The sequence below is a fragment of the Piliocolobus tephrosceles genome, chromosome 2 (genome assembly GCF_002776525.5).
Source record: "Piliocolobus tephrosceles isolate RC106 chromosome 2, ASM277652v3, whole genome shotgun sequence".
NCBI classification, from domain to species: domain Eukaryota; kingdom Metazoa; phylum Chordata; class Mammalia; order Primates; family Cercopithecidae; genus Piliocolobus; species Piliocolobus tephrosceles.
In genome coordinates, this window is record NC_045435.1 from 84,217,521 (window position 1) to 84,239,019 (window position 21,499).

General features: G+C 55.5%; 1 protein-coding gene across 1 annotated transcript in view; it reads right to left on the bottom strand.

Annotated features, from left to right (window-relative positions):
• DNAH1 (dynein axonemal heavy chain 1) overlaps positions 1 to 21,499 on the bottom strand; it is an 87,578-nt gene that overhangs the window by 40,886 nt on the left and 25,193 nt on the right. The window contains exons 10-28 of the mRNA XM_023195578.2: positions 15,389 to 15,546; positions 14,329 to 14,540; positions 13,263 to 13,561; positions 12,033 to 12,183; positions 10,948 to 11,141; positions 10,609 to 10,834; positions 9,944 to 10,063; positions 9,463 to 9,545; positions 7,940 to 8,081; positions 7,338 to 7,493; positions 6,744 to 6,942; positions 6,412 to 6,665; positions 5,004 to 5,216; positions 3,273 to 3,437; positions 2,471 to 2,592; positions 2,202 to 2,307; positions 1,467 to 1,646; positions 817 to 957; positions 117 to 280 (exon numbers count right to left, since the gene is read on the bottom strand). Coding sequence (XP_023051346.2) covers positions 117 to 280; positions 817 to 957; positions 1,467 to 1,646; positions 2,202 to 2,307; positions 2,471 to 2,592; positions 3,273 to 3,437; positions 5,004 to 5,216; positions 6,412 to 6,665; positions 6,744 to 6,942; positions 7,338 to 7,493; positions 7,940 to 8,081; positions 9,463 to 9,545; positions 9,944 to 10,063; positions 10,609 to 10,834; positions 10,948 to 11,141; positions 12,033 to 12,183; positions 13,263 to 13,561; positions 14,329 to 14,540; positions 15,389 to 15,546 — 3,285 coding nt within the window. The remainder of the gene's footprint in view (positions 1 to 116; positions 281 to 816; positions 958 to 1,466; positions 1,647 to 2,201; positions 2,308 to 2,470; positions 2,593 to 3,272; positions 3,438 to 5,003; positions 5,217 to 6,411; positions 6,666 to 6,743; positions 6,943 to 7,337; positions 7,494 to 7,939; positions 8,082 to 9,462; positions 9,546 to 9,943; positions 10,064 to 10,608; positions 10,835 to 10,947; positions 11,142 to 12,032; positions 12,184 to 13,262; positions 13,562 to 14,328; positions 14,541 to 15,388; positions 15,547 to 21,499) is intronic.

Consider the following 21,499-nt stretch of genomic DNA (forward strand, 5'->3'; position numbering starts at 1 on the left):
AGCTTGTCCCAGAGCCTCGAGGACAGGGACCAGCTTACTGCTAACTGACTTTCCTCTTTTGCCCTGTCCCTTCCTGGCCGCTGGTCTGGCCCTGGGGGCGCCCCCCACATCCTCACCTCAGCTGTGAGATCCACTCGAAGTCATTCACGCTGACCACGTTCTCCTGGATTAGCCTGCTCACCACATCCTTGGCGTGGACCTCAATGACGATTAGCGCTGACAGCACTGCCCGCTGCATACGGGACAGCTTCCCTCGCACCAGGGCCACCAGATCACTGAGCTGCAGGAGTGGGGGGCACTGTCAAACATCAGGGTACCACGAGGAGGCTCACCCTCCCCTTTCACAGAGGGGAGGCTTCCACCACGAACAGTCCCTCTATCCCGGGGGGCTCTGATGGTCTGAGTTGGGAGGGGAGCAGAGACCAGGCTGGGGGAGGAAGGAAGTAGAATGGAGGCACACGCCTGGTGTCTGCCTCCCTGCAGCATGTGGTGCTGTCTGAGCCCTCAGTGCTGGGAGGGGGAGCCTGGCAAGGCGCCGGAGCACAGGGCAATGGGTACCTGCAGTACTGTGCAGGAGGGACCAGGCACATGGCTCCCTCACTGACCCTTGGGGAGGCAGCATCGCCTCAGGCCCATCCTTCCTGTGGGTGGCTGGTTGTGAGACACTTCAAGGGTGTCTGACCTCCCCTTTAGACCCAACCCCGGGCCTCTTCCAGGCTCAATATAGGAAAGAGCTCCTGGACTGGACTGGGACTGGGCCCTCCTGTACCATGTCGGGGGTGGAGGGGGACAGACAGGGGTCCTCTTGACTCCAACCTGCTGGCAGAGCTGGGGGAACAGCCGGCTTCTGAGGTCGCCAGCCTCCAGAGCCTCTGCCACCTCCATGGTCCAGTAGGTCTGGCACCCAGCGATGGTCACCTGGCCAGGCCAGTTCAGAACCCACTGGGTCCTGAGCATCTGGGAAGACAACATGGGCAGGCTGACCCGGACTGCTGCAGCCCCAATCCCATTCTCTCTTCTTCCTCTGAATGCTGTCTATGCTCTGGCCTTTCAGACTTGACTCCAGTTGTTGATGCCACTAGTCCCTCTAGAGCAGGGAAGCCCTTATGCTCTGGGCTTCTTGGGGTGGCAGAGATATCACTGAACTGACTCTGCAGGCTGGGGAGTCACCTAGAGCCCAGCTGCAGGTCATGGTCATGGGGCTGAGAGAAAGACTGCAGGAGAGGGCCCAGCCTGGAGCCTGGCACCCAGTGAGTGCTGGGAACAGAATAGCCGTCCCGATGATCATTAGGAGTGAGTCTCACTTTCTGGAGTGTGTGCAGAAAGGAAAGACTTCAGAGTCCCTCCTGAACCCCCAGGGACCTCATGGCTGCAGCCTGAGGACGAGGCCAGCTGGAGCAGGAGAGCACTGAGAGGAAACAGAGGGGCGCAGGGGCGGAAGACTGTATGGGCTGTGGGAGGCTCACCGTGGGGTAGGCCCCGATGGCCCTCTCAATGATGTCGTGCACACTGGCCTTCATGCTGCGCTCCACCTCCTGCAGCCAGTCCTCCACGTTGCTGGAGGGGTAGATGGAGAAGGACAACTGCACCTCCTCCCCCTCAGCCGAGTACATGTGCGTGATCTCCAGGTCCTCCTGGAACAGCAGCTGCAAGCAGTGGGGGAGCAGGAGTGGGGTCACCCCTGGTATGCCCAGATGCCCTGGCCACCACAGCCCCAGCGCTGAGCCTGCCCGGTGCCCTCCACCTCAGGAAGACAGCCCTGACTTCACGTCCCCCTGAGAGTCTATCTTGGCTGGGCCTTCCCAGGCTGGATAGCCTGCCTTCTCCCCAGCAGTGTTCAGGCCCCAGCCCAGGCCTGGCATGAAGCAGGCTTTGGGGAAGGAGGCTGACGGCTCTGCATGTCCCCAGCCTCCCAAATAGATAAGGGAAGACAAAGCAGGTCACAGGCCTCTGGTCTCATGGGTTTTGCAGTGTGCTGGGGAGACAGGGAGCCCCTGGTGAGTTGGAAATCTAGGGCCCCCAGCCCTGAACTGGAGATTCTGCAGTTGACCTTCCTCCCACAGGCCCCGGGTGTGTCTCCAAAGACCAGGAATGTCATTTGCCACATTTCCTGCTAAAAGGGCTCATCACAAAAGGAGACAGGTTCTCCCTGGGAAGATGCCCCATGCTCCCGGCCCTGAGCCCCGGGCCCTGCTGCCCACCCGTGCGATGTTTTCGAAGCACTTGCGCAGGTGTGGCTGGACGGCTGTGGGGTCCTTTGTCTGCGACAAGATCTCTAGTAGTTCGTCATCTGACAGGAAGTAGAATCTGCCAGGGGAACAGGGGTGAGGAAGCGGGTCGTGCAGGCTCCCTGGGCCCCGGCTGCCCCAGCACTACGGACATCCCCGCACCCTAGCCTGAGCAGGGCCCTGGACGCCTCAGCCTCACAGGCAGACAGTGGTGGAGTGGGCATGGGCCAAGTGGCGCCCACCTGGGGAAGGCACTCCGCTTGGTCTCCAGATACTCGCTGAGGCCCTTCTGCACCAGGTCCAGAATCTTGTTGCAGTCCCGCAGGCTGTCGAGCATCCTCAGGTCGGAACATACATTGATCACCTGCAGGACCCGGGCCATGCACAGAAACAGGCAGTGAGCATGGTCCAGGTAGCAAGGCAGGCTCATCCCAGAGCACCCACCAGCCAGTCAGCAGGGACTGGGGAGGAAGATGCAGAAAAATTCTCCCTGAGCCAGTGGCTGCATCCATCAGCCCCACAGAAAAAATTCTATGGTCAAACAAGTTAGAGTTAAACAAAGCTAAAGAGTTTGCTTTGCTGCAGGACTTGTCAGGGCTTCTAAAATGCTAATATGGGCCGGGCATGGTGGCTTACGCCTGTAATCCCAGCGCTTTGGGAGGCTGAGGCGGGTGGATTACCTGAGGTCAGGAGTTCGAGACCAGCCTGACCAACATGGTGAAACCCCGACTCTACTAAAAAAAAAAAAAAAAAAAAAAAAATCAGCTGGGCATGGTGGCACATGCCTGTAGTCTCAGCTACTCGGGAGGCTGAGGCAGGAGAATGGCGTGAACCCGGGAGGCGGAGCTTGCAGTGAGCCGAGATTGCGCCACTGCACTCCAGCCTGGATGACAGAGCGAGACTCTGCCTAAAAAAAAAAAAAAGACCAAATCCTCAGTAAGCCAGCTGCCAGCTTTTTCTGTGTAGGGAGGGAAGATACTAGGAGGCTACGTGACCAGGGCCCTTGGGGATCCCAGCTGCCCCTCCCACCCCCATTGAGCTTGCCTCCCGGTTCTCATAGGCGTTCTTCATGATCTTCTTCCAGATCCGCTCCATGGTCTGGTAGCGCTTGCTCTCCACAGGCAGCTGCCGGTTGATGTCCTCAGAGCTAAAGATGGGCTCCAGGTACAGCCAGGACCGCTGACAGTTCAGCCACTCCTCCAGAACCTCCTGGGGAGAAGAGGGGCAGGGAGGGGTGCGATATGGACTGTCAGGGTCCAAGCTGGGGTTTGTCCCCATGACTGAGACATTTCACCCCACCAGCATGTTGGACAGAGCACTGGACACCAGAGCCAGTGTCTACAGGGAGATTTCTAGATGGTGCTGTCATCTGTGGTACTCCAGGGAACAAAGAGGATACAGGGATGCCTGCCCGCCAGAGAAGTCCCATATCCCCACAGGACGCCCAAGCCTCCAAAGGAGCTGGGGGAGCTGCTCTTCCAAAGGAAGGAACAACACACCCACGCCAGCAAAGCCTGCAGTGATAGGAAAGACTTGGAGCCTGGGAGACAAACCAGCCTCCTTCCTGGAAGGACTTCTGGGTCCATGACCCCAGGATTCTCTGAGATCCAATGGGTCTTGAGTGTGAGAGTCCTAAAATACTCTCTGAAACATGAGTCCAAGGGTGAGACATCTTCAAAATGAGCCACTTCCCCCTTCTGCCTCCAAAATCCCAATTCAGGATGTATCTCTTGTCTTCTCGCATCAGCGCAAACACACACTCGTCCATTTCTTCCTCATGGGATGGGGGTCACAGTCAGCAGTGTCAGCACTGTGCCAGGCCCTGGTGGGCACTGGGGGAAACAGAAGGGAACGTGGCCTGGTCCCTTCCCTCGAGGGGCCCACAGCCCACTAAGGGGTCAGTTCTGCCTCTGAATCATGGACCCAGCATGTGTAGTGGACTCCGTAAGAGGCACTGACAATGGCCTCGGTGGGAACCCCTTGAAGAAGGGTGAGGGAGATTTGGCGAGGCTGCTTGGTGCTGGGCCTTGGAGGAGATGGAAGGCGGGCATCGAACTCCAGGTCGAGTGGACAGCATGAGCAGAGGGAGACCTGGGACAGTGCTGACCAGCTCGGGCATCTCTGGGTGGTCCAGGCACACAGAGGAGCCCTCCTCACTTGCTTCTGGCCTTCACCGGAGGTCTCTGAACAGCTCCCAGGGAGGCCCAGGGAAGGGGATATCACAGTCACACCTGCAGGCTGGCCCTGGGACTGCCCTCCAGGGCTCTGTGGGCAGCCCTTGCCTCTGGCCTTGAGAGCCCAAGACAAGTACAGTCCCTGGTGGCCCAGTCCCCTCAACCAAGGTAGCTCCAAATGAGAAGAGAATGGAAGCTCAGGACAGGGTCGGAAAGGGCACTGAGGTGCTCTGGGGCCTTGTGATATCTGGCCCAGAAAGTGTCAGTACTGGATATCCTGGTTGTACCAAGCTCAGGCAGCCCTGGGGAGGCCGGCTGGCAGTTCTCAGGCCCATCCTCAGCCACATTTTGGGACCGAAATACTGCCCCTACACACCCTTATTTGCCTCATCCAGTAGCTGAACCTCATGGATGGAGAGCCCATCCTAGTTGCCCCCCTCTGAATGCACTGGGGCGGGGTCTGCCAGAGAGCCAGGGCTTTGTGAATGGGGGCAAGGCACTGCGACGCTTTGAACCCCACCCGGAGACCATCAGTGACACCTGTGGGCCGGGCTCTCTGAATTGGGGGAGCGATAAGGGAAGGACTGGGGGGAGGGCCGACCTGGGTCAGCTTCAGTTTGTTCTCCCAGGAGTTGATGCGCTGCTCAAAGGGCTTCTTGTAGGGTGAAAATGACATGCTCTGGGTCATGACGATGTGGTCGTCCAGCAGCTGCAAGGCCTCGTCCGGGCTCTTCAGGATGTAGGTGTCTGTCGCCTTGTAGGGCAGTACATTGAACAGGATGGTCGACCACTCCTTCTCCATCTTGTCCAGTGCCTGGGGTGGGGGACAAGCCAGGCTGAGTCCTGGGAGGGGCTGGTCCTGATGCTGTCTGACCAGCCCTGCCCAGGGAAGCAGCAGAGAGTACCTGGCCATGACCTCCACATGGCCCCTCTGGCAAATACTCTCGGCTTGTCTGGCAACAAGTCCCACGTGAGCCCTCATCTGAATTCAGGGCCAATTCACTCTTTTTTTTTTTTTTTTTTCTGAGGTGGAGTCTCGCTCTGTCACCTAGGCTGGAGCGCAGTGGCACAATCTTGGTTCACTGCAACCTCTGCCTCCCAGATTCAAGCAATTCTCCTGCCTCAGCCTCCCGAGTAGCTGGGATTACAGGCGTGTGCCACCATGCCCAGCTAGTTTTTGTGTTTTTATTAGAGACGGAGTTTCACTACGTTAGCCAGGCTGGTCTCGAACTCCTGACCTCAAGTGATCCACCGCCTCGACCTCCCAAAGTGCTGGGATTATAGGCATGAGTCACTGTGTTCAGCCCAGTTCACTCTTACACATGTGCTGCATGTGGTTGTACACACATGTTGGGAGGTAGCTAAGATTAGCAGGAGCGTGGGCGCTGGTCTCACCTCCGGCATTTACTGTGTCACCCTGGCCAGTTGCTGAACCTTTCTGAGCCTTAATTGATATATGTTTGTTTTGTTTTGTTTTGTTTTGAGACAGGGTCTCAGTCTGTCTCCCTGGCTGGAGTGCAGTGGCATAATCACCGCTCACTGCAGCCTTGGCCTCCCAAGAAGCTGGGACCACAAGCATGTGCCACCATGCCTGGCTAATATCTTAATTTTCTGTAGAGATGGGGGTCTCCCTATGTGCCTAGGCTGGTCTCAAACTCCTGGGCTCAAGTGATCCTTCCTCCTCAGCCTCCTAAAGTGTTGGGATTTACAGGCGTGTGTCACTGCACCCGGCCTGACTCATCTGTTAAATTGAGGCTAATGCTATCAGCTCCTTCCCGGGGCTCTTGAGAGGAGTAACTGAAGAATAATAGCAATGGTGGACACTGTCAAGAACTCTATGTGCATTATTAACTCACTTAATAGAATGCATCTCAACCCCTGGGCCTCATGACCCCAGGGATGGGGCTTATTACTGTCGTCCTCCCAAGTGGCTGTGGTTGCCAGAGCAGGAGGCCAGGCTGTCTGGCAGGGCCTGGCTGGGGTGGCTGGGCCCCCTGGTGGCTGCCTACCTGCTCGATGGCGTACTCCTTGCCAGCCACCTCGGCCACCTTGCTGATGCTCTCGATATGGTCCTGCAGGTTCATCTCGAGGCAGCGAGCAAAGGTCAGGTTGGCCTTGGGCCTGACGTTGATGTTGATCTGGTTGGACAGTGTCTCCCAGTGCCGGTTCCGCATGCCAGGGTTGCGCAGTCCCTGGATCAGCGGGATGTATGGTTTGAACTCCTCGATGCGGGCCCGGATGTCCAAGGCCACTTCCTGGCAGGCTGCCGGGTAGGACAGAAAGGCATGAGAGGCAGGCGGCAGAGGCAGGGAGGAGGAGATCAGCCGGCTTGCCTCTCTACCTGGCATGTCCTTGAACTGCTTCACGCACTTGTGCATGGTCTTGAAGGCTTCAACCACGTTCTTCTCCAGCTGCTCAGCATCAATGGCAGAGAGGGGGTCATTCATCCAGCTCTCCGACCAGCGCAGCCAGTCAGAAGCTGTGGTCCAAAGGTCCAGGTAGGGCTGGAACTCCTTCACCATCCTGGAGAGCTTGTCATACTGCAGGGACAGGAGGGCAGGGATGGGGCTGTCCTGGGACACTCCCCAGTCTCTCTCCAAGCTGCCCCTTCTTGGGCCAGGTCCTCTCCCTCTCCCTTACTCCTGGCTGCTGTCCCTGACCCTGCCCCCACACACCTGGGGCTGGTCTCCCTTCTTCTCTTCCCACCCGAGATCTGGGGTCTGAGCTGTTGCACCAGGCCTGGGCTGACCCTCAGGCCCCCTGCCTGGTACCAAGGGCCTCCTCAACCTGAGGGCCAGGGTTGGGCTATCTCCACTCTGCAGCCTGCTGGGTCCTGCCCCCAAATGCCAGAGCCCTGCCCTCTGGCAGCTGCATCTACATGAGATGCTTCCTCAAGCCTGGGGGGATGGGGGAAGGGTGCCTGCAGGAGGCCTACATTGGTGATGGGCAAGCCGAAGATGCGCTCGCGGTTGTTGTAGAGCATGGCCAGCTGCTGGCAGTCCTTCAGCTGCTTCTTGACGCGCCGCACCTCATTGGCGATCTCGTGTGCTCGCGAAATCTCCACGTGGATGGAGAAGCCAGCTACCACCAGCTGCAAGCCAAGGAGCAATGGGTCAGATGCCCCTGCAGCCCTACTTGTGTCCATGCCTTCCCATGCAAGCCCAGGGAACCAGAGGTCCCAGGACATCTACTCCTCTCAGTTCTAAGGAGGTTGTTGTCCTGGAGTGAGCAGGTTCCTCACAGAAAGGCCAGGGGAGACCCAGTGCCCTGACACTGTGCCTTACTGCCCAGTGAGCCACCAAGGACACAACAGAAGAGCTGAGAGCTTTACTACTCTGAATCTTTCTGGAGCTTGCTGCCTAGGCATCTCTTTGGCCTTTGGGTTCATTCTTTCAGCCATTTATTCATTCATCCATCTGCTCGCCCATCACATGTTGACTCAGCACCTCCTGAATGCAAGAAGTGAGGCCAGGCCCTGGAGAACTGTGTGTGTGTGTGGTGGGGGGTGTGTTCAGCAAGCCTGCAGCCGTGCCCCACCTGCAGCCCTTCCAGCTTCTCTTGGAAGTTGTTCTGATCCATGATCTGGATTTTGCGGAACTTCTCCTCATCCTCCACATGCTGCTGCTGCACCAGCTCTATCTGCCCAAGGATCTTAGAAGGCCAGTTGCTGGCAATCCATCTGGCCGGGATGGGGGTGGGGATTGGGAGAAATATCGCAGCTGAAGTGTTCAAGTGGCAAGGCCAGGCAGGGGCATCCCACCAGGCACCCAGGCAGCCAGAGAGAAGGGGGATCAGGGGAAATCCAGGCAGCTGTGGAGGCCCCTCGGGGCCGGACAGCTGGGAAGTGCAGGTGAGCTGGGAGGCACTACTGCCACCATCAGGGAGGCTGCCCTGCCCACTGGGAGCTGCAGTCTGCATCCAGTGAGATGCAGACCCAAGGTGCCCAGTGCGTGACGGAGACCAAGGGGAAGTGAGAGGAGTGAGGCTGAGTTTCCCTCTTAGGCCTCAAGGGCCAGAGGGGCCTTTCCTCAGAGGAGGCAAAGCCACAGTTTCTAGCCAGGGCCCTCAGGCCAGCTGCCTCCAGGTCAGACCAACTCCCTTTGCCCAGCTGACATAGGGGATCTGTGGGATGTGGGGATTCCACCTGCAGCCGGCCTAGGGATGCTGACCCTGGGGGAGTTCCCCCTGAGCACCCGGGTGCCCTATCTGCCAGTGTCTCCCTCTCCTGGGCAGGGTTCTGATGGTCCTGACTCCCCCAACACCTGTGAGCCAGCAATGGGTGTGGGGTCTCTGGTGGCCTCAGTAAGGCTTGGTTGGAAAAGGGCACCTAAGGCTGTTTCCCACAAGGTTTTTGACTTGGGTGGGGACAAATGCCCCTCTCCAGGGACTGCCCACCAGGCTGAGCTTTGCCTCGCTCGGTGCTCCCAAGAACCCCAAAGGGCACCAGCCACAAACAGGAAACCCTAGGTCCACAGTAAAATACATGTGTCAGGCTGGGCGCGGTGGCTCACGCCTGTAATCCTAGCAGTTTGGGAGGGCAAGGCAGGCGGATCACCTGAGGTCAGGAGTTCGAGACCGGCCTGGCCAACATGATGAAACCCTGTCTCTACTGAAAATACAAAAATTAGCCGGGCTTGGTGGTGCGCACCTGTAATCCCAGCTACTCAGGAGGCTGAGGCAGGGAGGATCACTTGAACCCGGGAGGCAGAGGTCACAATGAGCCGAGATCGCGCCACTGCACTCCAGCCTGGGTGACAGAGCAAAACCCCGTCTCAAAAAACAAACAAGCAAAATGTGTGCCAGGCCTTTGACAGCACAGAGACAGGGTTAGGGAGCCGCTGAGGCCAAGAGGCCCAAATGAATTCCCTCTGCCCCACTGGCCACCTGGCCCTGGCTGGTCTCGGCCCATGTGTGGAGCCCTGGCCTCTGGAATCTCAGTGGGGCGTTTCTGGGGAGACTGTACAGACTGTGGCAGCCAGGGCATGTGGGAGCCTCTGCAGCTCAGCAGCTCCCGTCACGCTCCAACCCGCACCTGGCATGGGGGTCAAGCTCCCACTCACTTGTCATTGAAGTCATCTGAGCTGAGGTTGTAGAGGAATTCATCCATGACCTGGTAGTCATCCATGACCTTCACAATACGCTCCTGCACAGACAGGTGGTAATGAGAATTGCACGTGTGCCAGGGAGGGGTGGGTAATCGGAACCTGGCTCCCCAGAGAGATGGGTGCTAGAGAGGGGCTGCTATCTGTCAGATTGGGGAGGCCTGGGCCGGGGAAGGAGGCCCAGGGTGCAAGGGCAGCATCAGGCTCAGGGTTCCAACAGCCATGGCCACCACACCTCCAGCTTCCAGCCCCCGACCCCCAGACAGCAGAGCTCTGAAGCCCCAGCTTACAACCCCCTAAACCCCATCCGTCCTCTGTCCAACTACCTCACCCTTAGCCTCCTGGGTCCTGACCTCCCAGCCCATGCCTGACCCAGCCCTCGGACTCTTAACACCAGCCCTGTGCCTCCCTGGCCCCAGTGCCCGTGTGCCTGCCTCACCTCCAGGCCCACCAGCCTCTCCGGGATGCCCTTCATCCACTCTCGCAGCTCAGCCAACTCCTCAATGCTGTTGGGTTTTTCGTAGATCTTGCGGCTGATGCTGCGGAACTCCTCACAGATCTAGCAGTGGGAGGAGGCGCTGGGGAGGGCAGCGTGCTGCTCCCTTGCCTTCCCTCGCCTGCTCCTCCTCCCCGGTCTCCCACATCTCCCGACAGGTAACTGTCCCCTCCCCCAAAACACCCTGCGGCCGCTTTCCGAGAAGGGTGCTCCTGGTGGGCTCCCTGGGTTGCTGAGGACTGTCAGTGGGGCAAGGGCGTGACTCGGCACACCTCACCCTCCCAGCCTCCTCCAGCCCTACCAACACACGCAGGGCTTCTGAGGCCTGCGCTCGAATCCCCTAGTTCCATGAAACAAGTCCGTCAAGGGTGTCCTTCGTGAGGCTTCCCCCGCCTCTACAAGTCTGGGGAAGGAGGTGGAAATCCCCATTTCCTGGGACCTCCCATATGGGACAACTCCCCGCAGACAGGCAGGGATGGGGCACGGTGATTTCCAGCTCCTTCCCTTGGCCTGGGTGTCCGCAGATACCCCAGACCCTGCCTGGGGACATATTGCCATGTATGTGAGGGTCCGTGTGTGCTGCTGAGGCGGGGCAGGTGGGCACTTACGCTGTCTACCTCCTTGTGCAGGTTCTTGGCAAGGATGTCCAGCATGGAAGTGGCCAGGGCCTTGCGCTTCTTGGACAGGCTCTGCTTGACGTTGTCAGTGTTGATGTAGAAAGGCCCAATGATGATGCTGCTGGGTAGCGAGCTGTCCAGGATCTCCTTCTCCTGCAAGTGGGTGAGCACCACCTCCCGTACCTCCTGGGCCAACAGGTCCTGTGTCTGGTAGGCTCTGAGGACAGTAAGCACACGGGAGGGGGCAGAGGACAGTAAGCAGAGTGGGCAGGGGATACACACGCACAGACACACGGACACGCTCCAGCACGCATGGGCACACGTACGCACTTGAGGAAGGAGGCAATGTCATTGTTGTTCAGCTCCAGGTATTTTCGGTACTCCTTGGCATAGGCCTGCAGTGGGATCATGGCCTTGGACACAGCACTGGCAATGGTGGCACGTAGCTCTTCCACCAGTGGCTCATGAAGGCCCACCGACTCCAGCAGGGGGTCACCGCTGATGAAGATGTCCTCCATCACCAGCTGCAGAGGGAAGGCATGGGGCAGGGTAGACCTGGATGAGCCAGGGGGTGAATGGGCAGAGGGAGATGGGGAGTCCTCCCGAGGAGCAAGCAGGGGCAGGATGTGGCCTGAAGCCTAGTGGGCAGCAGGGTGCCAAACACAGAGAGCGGGGATGCAGGGGGAGGAGGGAGTTTGCTGTGCTGTCTCTTTACAAGGCCAGAAGCCCCTGTGAGGCCCACCAAGGGGCAGCATCTTCCTCTGCCTGGGCCTGACTCAGCCCAGGACCAAGGAAAGGTGCAGAAAAGACAACCGGGTGTTGAAGGCTCTGACTGACCAGCAAGGGAGACAAGAAGGACTAGGGTTACAGGGGCTCTTGGGCCTGGAAGTGGGCTGTGTGCAGCTGGGCATGTGTGCAGTGGCAGTGACTGGTGGGGACTTTGGACAGAGGGTCTGTATGTGGAAGCCAGCCCGTGTCCACCTCTGGAGATGAAGAGAGAGGCCAAGAGCTGGGTGGGATCAAGAGCATGGGGTCTGCATCAGATCTGGCTGTAGCAGCAGAGGTCCAGCAAGCCCAGGGTTCAGATAGCAGTTCCGACACTTGGCAGCTATGCAATCTTAGGTTAACTATTACACTTCTCCAAGCCTCACCTACAAAATCTGACACTAGCAGCTACACAATCTTAGGCTATTACACTTCTCCAAGCCCCACCTACAGAATGCGAGGGTTAATAGGTCACAGTGCAGCTTGTGATGAGCATTAAATGGGATACTTAAGAGTTACAGGGCTGAGCGTGCTGCCTGCTGGACAGGAGGCCTGTGATACAGTTGAACTGCGGCAGCACCCCGAGCTCAGGGAGCCATCAGCAGCCAGGGCAGTAGGTGCATGGGGCCTGCTCAGGCTGCAGCATGTACCTTCTCCAGCTGGGGCACAGCATGGGTGGCCAGGATGCCCTTGTCAAAGAGGTTCAGCAGAGACGCCTCAAACTGCTCCAGTGGAGTGCTGTAGTGCACCCCAGAGCTGTCCAGCACCAGGTCCACAGTGAACAGGGGATTCTTCCGGGGCCTGCAGGCAATAGCGGGTTGACTGTGGGCAAAGGCCTAGGAGGCCTGTGTGCAGGGGCGGCCCTCTGTCCTTCCTGCCAGCGCTATGACTCTCAAGCCTCTCCATGTACAATGCTTGCCTTCTCCTTCCTCCCAGACACCTCCAGGTTATCAGACAGGAAGACCCAGGCCAACCAAACAGGTTCCTCTGCTCCTAACATGCCCCGAGGTCCAAAAGCACCACAAGAGAGGGAGGCTCCCAACCCCTGTGCTGAGGTTGCCAGGGCCTAGGCATTGTGGCCCCCCACAGTCTCTCTGGGAGCCCATCTTCCTTGGCTTCGCATCTCTGTTACGCAGCAAGAACCAAGCCTGGATCCCAGCTGGGGCCCTCTGATGGTTTCTAACTGTACTTAGAATAAATCCAGCCCCCAGCTCAGACTTCAGGAGGCCCCGTGAGATCTGGCCTGGTCCCTGCGAGCTCTCCCACTCCATCCTGAGCAGCCCTCCCTCCCCTCGCCGACTCCAGCCACACTGGCCAGCCTTTCCTTCCTCAACTGCGCCAGGCCCATCCTCCCCTCGGTGCCTCCACCCATGCTGATCTCTCCGCCTGTACCTGCCTCCACCTCGCATTGCCTCACAACTTGTTTCTTCTTACATCTCAGGTCTTGGCACAGACGCCACCTTCTCCCTGACCCCCCTGGCAAAGGCCCACCCCCAGTGTCCACTATGGCCCCTGCCAAAACCGGCAATGACTGTGTATTTATCTGCTTGCTGCCTGTCTTTCCCATGAGACCAGGGACTGGGCCTCTCTTGTTCCCTTAGAACCATGCCTGGTTCACGGCAAGTGCTCAAAGAATATTTCTGCACTGAGTAACTCAATGATCGAGTGAATGAAGGTCACCAGAAGCAATGCAAGCCAGGGTCGGTGGGACATTGTCTAGCAGCCTGCAGGGAGCTCAGCTCTGGCTCTCCCTAATGCCTGGGACCTGGCACGGATGGGCACCCTGGGCCTGGTCCTCGACCCTGCTCCATCCCAACCACTGGGGCCTAGCAAGGAACGGTTCTGGTGTCAAGAGGTGCCTCTGCCCAGCTGGGCCCCACCTGTAGGGGCTGTTAATTAAGTCGTCACCCCAGACCATGTCATCGGTGCAGTTAAGTACGCTGCAGCAGGCGTCACTGATGAACTGTGAGAAGCTGGCAAGTGAGTCCTGCACCAGGAAGCGCAGCGTGTCCTGCAGCATGTACTTCACCAGCTCCATCAGCTTGCGCAGCTTGGACATGAGGTACACCTCCCAGTTGGTCTCGTAGAGATTGTACCAGCCCTTGCTCATGTCACGCAGGCTGCTGCGCATGGCCACCTTCAGCGAGCTGATCCAGCTGTCCTTGAGGAACATCTGTACCTGGAGTGGCCACAGGCATCATCACATGGCCACCCTGGGGACCCACCACCTATAGCTGCACTTAAGGACTCTACCACCAGGGCGCTTGGGGTGGCTCAGGGCTCATCTGACTGCAGAAGGATGTCCCCTACCCCAACTTATTGCCAAGCCCTGCCAACCAACAGCCTCATGTGACCCTGGGGGCTCAGGGCTGCTGGGCGGGGAAGGAGGGAAGAAAGGAGGGACGGAGGAAGGACAGGGCAGCAGAAGTGGGACTTTCCCTCCAGGCATAAAAGAGAGAGACCCAGAAAATGAGATGGGAGAAGCAGAGAGACAGAGAACAAGACTAAAATGGGCCGAGAGGGAAAGACACAGAGAATGAGGCAGAGACACAGACAGAGACAGAGTGGAGTGCGGAGGGGGTGCACCCCCACCTCCCTCATACTCCAATCCACAGGTCAACATGGGGGTGCCTGAGGTTCCTGCTCCCCCTTCTAAGACAAAGGATCTGCTTCAGAGGCAACCAGAGTTGGGATGGAAAGGGATTGGAAAGAAAGCCTGCCCTGGTTTTCCCTTTGTCTCCAAGATGAGCCGTTATCCTTGGTCCCCACCCCAGCCTCCAATAAGGTCTAGGAAGAGGCTGAGGCCAGGTTTTGAGAAAAGTAGGGGCTCACAGCCTCACCACGTGGCCCACTGACCCTGGCCTTCTGCTGTGGCTCAGAACTGTGCCTGCCAGCTCCAAGGGTCTGCCCTGCGCTTGCCCCTCTGTGCCCTTGATGCCCACAAACCTGGGAGAAGGTCTGTGACTGGATCTGCTCAAACTCCTCCAGTCGGCTGTACTTGGAGAGGCTCGAGTGGAACAGGGACATGGTGGTCACCTTGTTGCACTCGGCCCTCACCTTGCTGAGGGCCGTGATGACCTCTGGCCGTGTGAGCAGGGACACGAAAGTGAAGTCCTCCTTCTGCTCCCGGAAGTGGTACTTGGGGACACTCACCAGCCCTGCAGGGGTAGGGGCCAAGGGCCAGGATCAGACCCTGCCTGGCCAAACCAGGGGACAGGACAGATTCACAGGGTGCTTGATGGAGGGCTGTGACTCCTGCCTTCTCCCTGAAGAGTGACTGGACTTCCCAGAGCCCCGCCTTTCCTTAGTTTGCCAGAGTGGCGCTACAGCTCTTCAGTGAGGTGCCTACTCTGAGATGGGTGAAGGAATTCCTTCCAGGACTCCCTAGTCACAGGCTCCTCTGAGAAGTAGATGAGAACTGAGAACCCTCTCCTCATCCACTCCTGCCCGTGCTGCATACAAGCTCAAGGTCTGTCCACAGCCTGCCCTGGGGCACCAAGGAAGGAAAGGGTGGGTACCAGGACCTCTCGGAATGCCCACTGTCCATACCCCAGCTTGCGTCCTGAGTACACGACAAGCAGGAAGCTGAGTCTAGGAAGGTTGGCAGGTGAGTTGAAAGCAAGGAGGGTTCTCGGGCCCCAGGGTCCTGCTCTGAGACTCGGTCTCCTCTCTTGCTACTGGAGGAAGAAGGACTATCCTCTAAGTCAGATCAGCAGGGCCCCTTCCATCTACTGCTGCAGCATCGTTTCCTAGTACACATTCACCTTGCAACTTCTGTGCTATTCCCACTAATATGTTCAAAAACGGCCTTCTTCCCCTTCCCCCAGTCCAGAGCCCTCCAGGCAGCAGGGAGAAGTGAGACAAGTGCTGGGGACATGGGAAGTGCAGGGAGTGTCGGGCTGATGATGTCCACAGTGGCAGGGCAGACGATCCTGGAGGGGAAGGTGGGAGGGGGCTCTGGCCAGGTGGATGGCCATGGGGCCCATCTTGGTCCAGTGACCCTCACCTTGCTCAGGCACCTGCTCCTCCTCCTTCTTGGGGAGGGTCACGTAGGAGAAGGTCTCGGGCTTGGAAGAGACAATGTGGTCGAAGTTGATTTTGTTCATGCTGCGCTCATAGTCCAGGCTCACTTCTCTGGCGAGACCGCTGAGGTGCTCTAGAACCCTGCCCATGGAGATGGGAGATAGGGGAATCAGGGGCTCCAAACCCTGTGAACCCCAGCCGGGGCCCAGGCTCTGCTCTGGCATGGACCTGGGGACACGCATTTACGGCTTCCCCTCTGGATTCATGGGCACACCCCTGCCCGGCCCTGAGCCACTAACATCCAAGTGTGCCTCCCCTGCTTCTTTCACGCCCCTTGTCCCCATTTTCTGTCCCCCATCTTCTGCCCCTTGTCCCCATTTTCTGTTGTCAGTCTCTGGGAGCCAAGGCAGGCCCCAAAGCAGTGGGATGGGGTGTAGGAAGTTCTGGGCCTAGAAGCCTCAGAGAACTGCCACTTACTGCCTGTACCTCCCCACCTCCCCCGCCCGCTGCCCCATGGCTCACTGGAAGATGCCTGCCACTGAGCTCCTTTGCTTTCACTGAGCAATCACGGCAGCACCTGGAAGGTGCTGAGAACTCAGGATGTGCAAGACCATGACTGGGCCTGAGGGTAGGTGACCCCTGCACTTCACCCTGAAACTGGGCTCCGAGATCGGAAATCAGCAGACCTGGCGTGAGCGTGCACACCATCTCCCCCGTCCTCACACAGGCAGACCCCTTGGAGGCCATTTCACTCACTCGCTCACTCGCTCATTCGCTCACTCACTCCCCAGCACATGTTGCCTATGCCGCTGTGTTCCGGCACCTGGCTTGCTCAGGCCTCATCTGAGCCAGCCAGCATCTCCGTCCTTTGTGGACAGCCCTTTCTGTTCCTTGAGTTGGTCTCTTCCATTGATCTCTCCCTCCCTCCCACCTCTGCCACCCCTGAATAGTCCCATCAGCCCTGGTAATGGCACCACAAGGGAATCTCAGTTTCCTGCAGCCCACACTTGCACCAGAGCTGCAGGATGTTGGAGAACTTCACAGGCAGGGGACTGGTCTCACCTTCAACACACCCTCAGCCTGACCTAGAAATCCACTCACTCCTTTGCAACCTGGAAAAGACTCTTTCTCACCTTCTCTGCCAACTCACAGACATGCCCTCCCTCACTGGGTGAAGTCCCTCGAATTTCATCTGGAACTCAGAAGCCATTGGACAGAAATGACCACATTTTTGCACCCCGGAATCTCCCTGCCTTCTGCCAGGGTAGAAAACATGCCCTGCTCACAGGAAGAGCCCAGCAAGTTTCCCTTCATGGGAGCCCCTCTTTTCAGCCACCTCAGTCTCTTTGCCTTCCCTCCCACGCCCTCCCAGGGGTTCCCACACACTCCGGTGTGTCCCACGTTAGAAGCCGCCCCTTGACTTCTTTCCCTCCCTTGACTTTATCTCTTTGTGTTTCTTTACAGAAAAACTGGTGTGCTCACTTCTTCCCATCCTCATCTCTCCTCTTGCTGCCCCTGAGACTGCTCCAGGCTCTGCCTCATCTCTCAGAGACTTGGCACAGTGGCTCCCTCCTACTCTGCTGCACCGCTGTCCTCATGGAGCTTCTGGGACACCCTTCCCCTGGATCTTCCTCACCTCCCTGACTTCTAAACATTGGCCTGTGCCAGGGGTCCTGAGACCCCTCGTCTTCCCCAGCTACACCTCCCACCAGGTGAACTCCTCCAGCCTCGGACTCTGAACACCACCTATTCTATTCAGCCAGAACCCTCACACCTATCTGCAGTTCTCTCCCCTCATTTATCCACCAGCCCACTCAACACTGACACTGGATGCCTCACAATGTGTCAGAACTAGCATATCGGAAAGCAAGTTCTTCATTTCTGTCCATGCCCGTCACTCGCTTGCCCCCAACCCCCACTAGCCTCCTTGTCTCTGAACAGCAGTGCACACACCCTGCTAATCAAAGCCCTAGGGAGGGGGTCCCTGGTCTCTTCCCACTACTGGATGTGCAACACCATAACCGGGCCCGAGGGTGGGTGACCCCTGCACCTGATCCTGAAATTGGGCTTTGAGATTGGAAATCCCCAGACCTGGGGTAAGCTTGCATTTAGCCCATTAGCAGCTCTCATTGGCTCCACCTCTGAGAAAACCTCAAATACATCTCTTTCTCCCCTGCTACTCAGCTACTATTCTGGTTCAAGCCACCAGCATGGTCTCTGGCCCTGATTATAGCATTAGTCTCCTCGTTGACCTCCCTGCTTCCATTCTTGCCCCCTTACAACTCATTCTCCACTTGAGTTGGAAAAATATATTTTAAACATGTAAATAATCAAGCCACTCCTCTGCTCACCACCATCCATGGCTTGCACAGACTGTCAGCCTGTGGCCACATCTCTGCCCCTGCATGTGGTCCAGCCTCCCCGACCAACATTTCTCTCTCTGCATCCCAGCCACAGTAATCCTGTCCTGCTCCTCAAGTACCACAAACTTGTCCCTACCTCAGCCTCAGGACGCCGGTCCCTGCTGCAGAATTCCTTTCTTTCCTTACTTTTTTAAACCTCAACTCAAATGTTATCACCACTATGAGGAAGGCTTTCCCTGACCGCCTAATATAAAGAAGCCCTTCTGAGACATCTCTATTCCCTTCTCTCACTTGGTCTTCACAGCACTTATTAGAACCCTAAATCACCCAGAGTTTTCATTGTCTGTCTTTCTGGCCAGGCTGAGAGTCCCCAGGATGCAGGCTCTTTGTTGGAAATGTTCACTGCTATGTCCCCAGTGCCTGGCACAAGACAGGTACTTCCACACATGGCCGCTTGCTGGCCTGACATCCACTCCCTCCCTTCTTCCTCAGTTTTGTTCTAGAATTCCATCTTTCCTCACTTAACTCCGGGGAAGATGACTACAGCCCCAGTTTCGGGGGTACATCTCAGCTAGTCCAAGCCAATCGTGGTGGAACTTACCCCGACTGCAGTTGGTTTAGGAGTGGGAGCATGTCCCAGTTATGATCAACCACTGATGCAGAGATATGAAAGTCAAGCCCTCTGCAGTGAGCTAAGATTGCTCCACTGCACTCTAGCCTGGGGGACAGAGCAAGACTCTGTCTCAAAAAAAAAAAAAAAAAAAAAAGTCAAGCCCTCTTGTTCTGGCTCCCTCCAGCACAAATTCAGTGGTGCCATGCTTGCTCCAGAGTTTCCCACAGGAACTAGACTTCTCAAACCATATTTCACCAGCTGCTTCTTCTATTGTACCCTTTGCTTCCTTCACTTCTTTGTAGATTTCTCTTGAGAGGATTTCATCAATCGCTTGCACAAGAATCCCCAAATCAGGGTCTGCTTCTAGGGAATCTAATTGAAGACAACCCTTGTTGTGGTCATGAAACTGCTGCTGCCATCTCGCCTGAAGATGAAGCCAGCATACACTGCAGACAGAGCCCTGATGCACCAACCTTGGGGTGTCCTGCATTAGTTTTCCTGCTACAGGTACAGGAATGCACTTCCCTACTGTCTAAGCCAATCTGAGACCAGCATCTTTTATACTTAAAGCCAAAAACATTATAAACTGAATAAAATTCAAGAAACAGAATTCTGGACAGCCAAGGTAAGGTGGCTACATGGGTTCAAATTTCCCAACACACCCTAGGAAGGAAGGAAGGAAGGAAGGAAGGAAGGAAGGAAGGAAGGAAAGAAGGAAGAAAGGAAAGAAGAAAAAGCTAACACTACCAAAACCCACACCTTTAGCAGAACTAGAATAAGCAGAATGCCTAGACTTCAAATTATCTTTAAATTAAATACATAAACATCTATCTCCAGTGAGCTGTCTCTCACACTCTTGTTGCAAGTTTTCACAGAGAACAAGGGTAGTCTAAGAAAAACTGCAGAAAAGGGAAATAGTGGTAACCCCAAGATAGATCTAAAATCCTACCAGAGGTTGGGCGCAGTGGCTCACGCCTGTAATCCCAGCACTTTGGGAGGCTGAGGTAGGTGGATCACCTGAGGTCAGGAGTTCAAGAACAGCCTGGCCAACATGGTGCAACCCTGTCTCTACTAAAAATACAAAAATTAGCCAGGCGTGCTGGTGAGCGACTGTAGTCCCAGCTACTTGGGAGGCTGAGGCAGGAGAATCATTTGAACAGAGAGGGCAGAGGTTGCAGTAAGCCGAGATCGCACCACTGCACTCCAGGCTGGGTGACAGAGCAAGACTTCATCTAAATAAATAAATAAATAAATAAATAAATAAAATAAAATCCCACCAGAAAGAGAAAGTAAGCCAGGCTGCGCACAGTGGCTAATGCCTGTAATCACAGCACTTTGGGAGGCCGATGTGGGTGGATGAATTGAGCCCAGGAATTCGAGACCAGCCTGGGCAACAAAGTGAGACCCCCATCTCTACAAAAAATTAAAAAATAGCGGGTGTGGTGGCACATGCCTGTAGTCCCAGCTACCAGGGAGGCTTGAGGCAGGAGGATTACTTGAGCCCAAGAGTTTGAGGTTGAGTTAGCTGAGATTGCTCCACGGCACTCCAGCCTGAGTGAAAGAGACAGATCGTATCTCAAAAAAAAGAGAAAGTAACCCTAACTGTAAAAATACTGAAAAAAAGCCCAGGTAAATCAGAGCACTTACTACAAGGAAGGGACTTAAGGACATGCAATTCAAGGCAGTATTCTTTGAAATGCATGACTTACGGGACAGGAGGTAGAAGGAAAGGGGTCCTTTGCAGACTGGAGGGTAAGGGAAAAGAAGCAAAAGTAAAATTTTGAGTTCTGCAAGATAAGAGGACAAAAACCGTGGAGGACCCACATCCCTCTCCCCAGCACGTATGTACAAACACACACACACAGCGCATTCTAAAAAAAAAAAAAAAAACTAGTGTGCAATACTGACAGAGGAGGGCGCCTTTGAACTAGAAAGCTTGCAAATCACTCCAAATCCTGAAATGAACAGGTGAAAGCTGACTACATTTCTTCTATAAGAAAAAGAGAGCATCTTTTAGCTTTGTTTGTACATTTGAGAAGATGAGAGCATCTTAACTGATAAAATTCCCATCACCCTTAAAAAAAATAAACAAGGACCAAGCAGAAGAAAACTGTAACAAACACTTCAGCTAAATAGCCTTAAACAAGTGTTTGGGCATCTGAAAAACCACCTTGAATCAGAAATTCAAAAATAAAACATATAAATGGACAAATGTCGGTAAGAAAAGAGACTTCCTTAAGCTCAAGGAAAAAGTAGAAAATAAAATTATCTCGGGGAGGAAGGTGAAATTACAAGGTGCCCAAGAGAAAATAGAGTCAAATCAAAGCGTAATGAAATAAATTAAAGAAAGGCAGGATATAACCAAGAGAATAAAAATGAGAGAAAATAAAGGAAGTAAAAGAAAGAAAATAAAATTTTTAAAAATAAATAAAATTAGAAAAAAGAGGCTGGGTGCGGTGGCTCAAGCCTGTAATCCCAGCACTTTGGGAGGCCGAGACGGGTGGATCACGAGGTCAGGAGATCAAGACCATCCTGGCTAACCTGGTGAAACCCCGTCTCTACTAAAAAATACAAAAAACTAGCCGGGCGTGGTGGCGGGCACCTGTAGTCCCAGCTACTCGGGAGGCTGAGGCAGGAGAATGGCGTAAACCTGGGAGGCGGAGCTTGCAGTAAGCCGAGATCGCACCATTGCACTCCAGCCTGGGCGACAGAGCGAGACTCTGTCTCAAAAAAAAAAAAAAAAAAAAATTAGAAAGAAAGAACTAAAAAAAAAGGGCCAGAAACTGGTTGAATTAAAAGATAGGCAAAGAAGCAGCAATATATAAAAAGATACATATATATACATAGATATAGACACATAATGGAATCTTTGATGAAGAAAAACAAAAGAATGGAACAGAACCAAGATTTAAAACTGCAATTCAAGGGAATTTTTTTTTTTTTTTTTTTTTTTAGACAGAGTCTGGCTCTGTCACCCAGGCTGGAATGCAGTGGTGCAATCTTCGTTCAATGCAAGCTCCGCCTCCCAGGTTCAAGCAATTCTCCTGCCTCAGCCTCCCAAGTAGCTGGGACTACAGGCGCCTGCCACCACACCCAGCCTTTTTTTTTTTTTTTTTTT